This window comes from Pogona vitticeps, chromosome 1, assembly GCF_051106095.1.
Source record: "Pogona vitticeps strain Pit_001003342236 chromosome 1, PviZW2.1, whole genome shotgun sequence".
Lineage (NCBI taxonomy): Eukaryota > Metazoa > Chordata > Lepidosauria > Squamata > Agamidae > Pogona > Pogona vitticeps.
In genome coordinates, this window is record NC_135783.1 from 35,647,700 (window position 1) to 35,653,949 (window position 6,250).

A 6,250-nucleotide genomic window follows, 5' to 3' on the forward strand; every position below is an offset into this window, starting at 1 on the left:
CTTCCAGTAAGCACTCAGGGTTGATTTCCTTCAAAATGGATAGGTTTGTTCTCTTTGCGGTCAAGGGGACTCTCAAGAGTCTCCTCCAGCACCACAATACAAAAGCATCCATTCTTCGGCGGTCAGCCTTCTTTATGGTCCAGCTCTCATTTCCATATATCACTACTGGAAAAACCATAGCTTTCACTATGTGGACCTTTGTCGGCAAGGTGATGTCTCTGCTTTTTAAGATGCTGTCTATGTTTGTCATTGCTTTCCTCCCAAGAAGCAGGCATCTTTTAATTTCATGGCTGCTGTCACTATCTGTTTTAGCCATGAAGAGACTGTTTAGGGCTGATACTAACCACCCCTAAGTGTTTACCTTTCCATTTTACAGTGATTTTAGGACAATATTACAATTTAAAATGAGCTTGCTGTGCATCTGTCGTTTGTTGACAGAGGAGTCTTAAAACAACCATGAGTACTAAAGATAGTAACCAGAGCCTTTGTGATGAATCAATCACAGCTACTGCAAATGCAACATATTCAGGAATAGACTACACCTGTAAATGTAATACTGTCTTCTCTTTCTAGATCAACTTTTATCTACTTTGGATCCGGCATACTCAATTAAATGGCGAAAATACCTACAGCTGAAATCATGTTTCTATACGGCCTATGTGAGTATTTCAGAGAGATTTTCAGTGGCCTATCAAATTTTGCAAAAATGGTAATCAGTATTGTGGTTTCTGTTTAAAGAAAGACATTTTGGGATAATTTTTTTAAAAACATGACTGTTTTGGCTTTTAAAGACTCTTATTCCAGTGTCCTCTGTTTTACAAAGACCAGCCTAGGGGTTTATTTTGTACATGAATGTTTTTTAACAGAACTAGTAATAAACTGTCTCAGCTGAGGATGTATGATGTAATGGAAGAGAGACACTTGTTTTCATACACATTCTTCACTTTCAGTATGCAGTGGATGGGGGGTTGCTCAGAGAGTACTTTGTTTTTGCAGCTACACTTTTCTATCCCACTGTATTGGTCCCTCTTCAATTGCTGTATTAACTTCTGTAGCTATATGCTGGTGTATGAGGCATAGTGGTTAAACTGCTGTGCAGCACCCCAAACTGTGCTTAGGATCTGGGGTTCAACCCCAGGTAGCTGGCTCAAGGTTGACTCAGCCTTCTATCCTTCCGAGGTTGGTAAAATGAGTACCCAGCTCGCGGGGGGGGGGGGGGGAAGCAATGTGTAGCCTGCATAATCAACTTGTAAACCACCCAGAGAGTGCTTTAAATGCTGTGGGGTGGTATATAAGCAGCACGCTATGCACTTTTTAAAATTTTAGTATGGCTAGGCTGCAACTTAGATATTCCATTATCTTTGACAGTACCAAAGAAACTGGAGAGTTTATTTCTTGTGTACCTTTACCAAGACATTTGACACATTCTGTCTTTCCTGCAGGCCTATTGCTACCATGGCCAAACCCTCCTGGCCAGTGATAAATGTGGAGAAGCAATTCGGTCATTACAAGAAGCAGAAAAATGTAAGTGTGATGGTTTAATCCTTACTGGTTCCTGCCTTCTGTAAAATAAAAGAATGAATAGCTCTGGATTTCTGCTAGCAAAATGCCGTATGAACATCCAAAGATTTAAGTGCAGACAGAGAGGATCCAATTATAACTTTGAATCTGCTTCATACAGTTCTAGATAATTGCTGTAGTATATTTATCTGTGTTGAGGAGAAATAATAGAGAATTATGTTTAAAATACCAGAACAATAAGCACAGGAGTTGTGATGTTGTTGGTTGTGTTTAGACATCCATAATGTAGACCATAATAAGGAAAAAGCTAACATAAAAATGGAATTGTTAGCTATTAGATACTATTTACCAGTGGTCCCCAACTTTTTTGCCTCCACGGACTGGTTTAGCATGCGGGCAGGAGGGGGGTGTCCGTACAGGCGTGGGAGGGGCTGTGTGGGGGAGGGGGCATGCATGCATGGGAGGGGTTGTGCATGCATCTGCACGTGTGGGGGGCAAGAAATTTGGGGCAAGGTCACGGACCGGAACTGGACAGGGGTTGGCGACCCCTGCTATATACTATATACAAGTGACGGCGAACCTTTTTGGGCTTGTGTGCCCAAAGTATGGGGAAAAAACAAAAACCAGCAGGCAGCGTGTCCCGGTGGCGGAACCAGAAATGGCAGCAAAAGGAAGAATCCCTCAAGGGTGCCTCAAAACCCCACTCCGGATCCGCATGCCGAAGTGCCAGAACCGTGGCTGCAGCCGCCTTCTCAGGTTTGGCTGTGCGAGAGGGAGTAGCGATCCGGCGACTTATGGCTCACGTGCCTGCAGAAAGGGCATAAATACAAACAAACAAACAAATAAACAAATAAATAAATAAAATAAGGCCTCTTGTGGCATGCGTGCCATAGGTTCACCATCACTGCATGTACTATATACTCCCCACATACTATAACTACTACACAACTAATTATCTGTTGTACACTCTTTTATTTGCATTTTGTATATTTTAGCCATATATGTTTTACAGTCTAGTCACTTGACTGTAATACATATATACATACATACATACATACATACATACATACATACATACACACACACACACACACACACACACACACACACACACACACACACACACACACACACACACACACACACATATATACATGTTGGATGGAGAAGAATGTAAATGACTTGATCATCGTTAATTAGTATATATTACGTTTTAAAAAATGCATGATTAAATGCATGATTACATTAGATGCATGAATACATTTCACTGTAAACTTAAGTATTAAATTTTATTTATATGTTGTACCAAAAGGGAGAAATAATACACCTATTCTCACTTACTGCTTTGTTATAAAGTTTTTGCAAAGGCAGAAGCATTGTGCAAGGAATATGGTGAAACCAAAGGGCCTGGGACTACAGCTAAACCTTCTGGCCACCTTTTCTTCAGAAAATTAGGAACACTGGTAAAAAATACCTTAGACAAATGCCAGCGAGAAAATGGATTCATGTAAGTATATTTTGCCTGTTTAATAGTTTCTTCAAATAGTGAAATGGCTTTGCTTGCTACTTTTGATGTAACAGTACATCTCCCAGTCGTCCTATCAGATTTGGCTGGAGATGGCTTTGATGACTGAAGTGGGGAGGATGAGCTATTATGACCTTCTCTCCATTCTAACAGGAAAGCATTTGTAGATCAGTAGTTTCTCATGGATCAGAGGAATATTTAAAAATACCCAGGTTTGAGAAAATGTAATAATAATCATCTTATAATTGCACAGCTGGAAGGGACCTTGTGAGTCCAGCCCCTGTCAAGGAGGCTCAATGAGGAATCGAACCCCCAACTTCTAGCTCTACAGCCAGAAATCTAAACTGAGCTATCCAGCAGTTCTGGATATATAAATGCAAGCATCCTAATTCTGTAGATATAATCCATGAAAATTGAATCAATGGGCATATGTTGAACATCTTGAGTTATCAGTTATTTTCTTATTAAAAATAAAGAAACATGGGGAAAGGTCTTTATGAAACCTCTTGAACACATTGTACAACTCTCAGCACACTGGAGTACATATGATTTCAGAAGCTAAACAGGATTGGGTCTGAGCAGTACTTGAACTAGAGCCTACCAGGGAATACCTGAGACCTCCAGGTAGAACTAAGAAAGAATTCCTCCTGAAAACCTAGAAAACTGTACCTGGCTAGATGGTCCAGTGATCCCATTTCCTATGAGGCTGGGGATTAGATTTCCTGTAGCTAAGTTAGTGAAATATGGGCTCGATTACACTAATGTTAGGTGGATTTGTAGTTGGTTGAAAGGCCTTGCCCAAAGAGTACTTGCCTTTTCATCTTGGAGAAAAGTGACTAGTCGAGTATGGCAGAGGTCTGTCCTAGGCTCACTTTTGTTCAGCATCTATATAAATGGCTTGGAGTAGGCTTTTGAAGGCTTGCTCTTCAAATTTTGCAAATTAAGCCCAGCCTTCATAAGAAAATAGGATCAGGTTTTAAGATGACCTTAGCTGGTTGGAGAAGTGGACCAGAGCAAACAAAATGAGTTTCATCAAGAAAAAATGTAATATTCTTCATTTTGACAGGAAAAATCAGATGCCTAAATGTAGAATGGATGACAGCTGATTTAGCAGTAGTACATGTCCAAAGAATCTAGGAGTGTAGACTGCGGGCTAGCATATTTGCCGGCGTATAAGACAACTTTTTTTGGCCCAAAAACATGCCTCCTAATTGGGGGTGTCGTCTTATACGCCAGATGCACTTCAGTTGAGCCAGGAAGGAGCCGCCGTTGAGTGAGTGATGCGGGGCCGCGCCGGTCGAGGAGGAAGGAAGGCAGGCGGTCAGTACGGAGGGAGGGAAGCAGAGCCAGCCATGCTTCAGCGGCCAGAGTCCGTCGCTGGAGAGCCGCTTCCCTTCCTCCTCCGCTGCCGCCTGTCCGGCCGCTTCCCCTCACCGCTGAGCTGGCTGCCCGCTCGCCCACCCGCTGCCGGAGAGCCGCTTCCCCTCCTCCTCCGCTGCCACTGCCCGCCAAACTTCCAGGGCGGGCCCGGGCAGAGCCCCGGGCAGCCGCTGGCGCCACCGCAGCAGAGCCATCCACTCTATATTTTGAGTGGAAATGTTGGGGGGTCGTCTTAATACACCCAGTCGTCTTATATGCCGGCAAATACGATAAATAAGTCAACAGTGTAATACAGCAGCAAAGACAATAACAAATGCAATACTAGGCTATATCAACTGGAGTACAGTGGTGCCTCGCAAGACAATGTTAATTCATTCCACAAAAATCGCTGTCTTATGAAAACATCGTCTTGTGAAACGAAAAAGCCCATTGAAATGCATTGAAACAGGTTCAATGCATTCTAATGGGCTGAAAACTCACCGTCCAGCGAAGATCCTCCATAGGAGCGGCCATTTTCACTGCCTGTAAAGCGGGGAATCTGTCCTGAAAACACAGTGGGGAGCCATTTTGCACAGCGGGCGGCCATTTTAGAACCGCCAATCAGCTGTTTCTAAATCGGTTCCCGGAGCAGGAAACCAATCATCGTTAAGCAAAATTTCCCTAGCGAAACATCGTGTTGCGATCGCAAAAACTTCATCGTCAAGCGGTTTCGTCGTTTAATGAGGCAATCGTTAAGCGAGGCACCACTGTATAGTTTCCAGAAACACATTTGTCTCACATTGAGTGCTGGTATGTTAGCCCTGGCTCCTTTCTAGCCCTAGTAGTGCTCTGCTTTCCTCTCTAGTTTGCTTATTATATTAAAGAAAACCAAGGCAAGTCGACATTCCCCTTTTTTAGTAAGTGTGATATAGCATATGCAGTTTCCTAGTATCAGTAGAGGTTATAGCAATGTAACTGAAACAGTACTATATGTAGCAGTCTATTTATAGTTATAGGTATATAATAGAATAGGAATGAGATTCCTCCAGTACTGGGAAGGCAAAAATGTAGTTCTGGGATGGGACATTTCCATTTAAATCAATGAGGACTTTCTAAACACCTAATCTTGGAGCCTTAGTTTGTGCAAGTTGTGAGCAGCATGCCATTAAAATTTTTGCAAGATGTATCATTCACCCCAACTGTCTAAAATCTCCACTTGCAGAACTAGGAGATTGCTAACACTTAGCATGGTTTTCTTTTAGTTATTTCCAGAAGATTCCCCCAGAAGCCCCTCAGCTAGAGTTGAAGGCAAACTATGGCCTAGTTGAGCCTATTCCTTTTGAGTTCCCTGCCATACATGCCCACTGGACTCCAGAATCTCTTGCTGCATTTGATCTCACGAAAAGGCCAAAGGAGGACAGTGTAAGACCAATCATTCTCTCTGCTTTCTCCTCCAGAATCACCTGTGATTATCTGCCTCTCTATTAGCAATGTTTGCTCAATAGCAGAGAAATATTGGTGATGCCATGTGTTTGTGTGTGAGTGTGTGTGAAAGACAGCATATAACTATAACATTAAGAAGACTTTGCGGCTGGGTATCTTTCTTTCTTCTTGAAAGTTCTCTACATGAAAGGCTGCTCTGTGTTGTGAACTGTTCGAAATGGGTTTAGCTATTATCAGGTCTGTCTGCCTGTTTGCCTTTTAATCATTGGTGGTCTAAATTTACAATAGTTTCCACACTCTTTCTAATGTGCTTGCAAACAAAAACTTGAGTGACAGCCTCTGAATTGGGAAAGCCATAATGTTAAAAGAGATATCCTAAAGAGATCAAAACTTTTCTGTCAT

General features: G+C 42.3%; 1 protein-coding gene and 1 long non-coding RNA gene across 17 annotated transcripts in view; one reads left to right on the forward strand and one right to left on the reverse strand.

Moving 5' to 3' along the window:
- Positions 1-6,250, reverse strand: part of LOC144585798 (uncharacterized) — a 338,116-nt gene that overhangs the window by 99,017 nt on the left and 232,849 nt on the right. The gene's annotated exons all lie outside the window — the stretch shown is intronic.
- The window catches only part of BROX (BRO1 domain and CAAX motif containing), a 35,591-nt gene that overhangs the window by 24,448 nt on the left and 4,893 nt on the right, over positions 1-6,250 (forward strand). For 12 of the 16 annotated variants that reach the window (XM_078382978.1, XM_078382980.1, XM_078382979.1 and 9 more), the window contains 4 exons: positions 574-659; positions 1,443-1,524; positions 2,878-3,028; positions 5,668-5,827. In XM_078382978.1, the coding sequence (XP_078239104.1) occupies positions 574-659; positions 1,443-1,524; positions 2,878-3,028; positions 5,668-5,827 (479 nt within the window). The remainder of the gene's footprint in view (positions 1-573; positions 660-1,442; positions 1,525-2,877; positions 3,029-5,667; positions 5,828-6,250) is intronic. The other 4 variants (XM_078382982.1, XM_078382983.1, XM_078382984.1 and 1 more) reach the window with 1 other exon arrangement.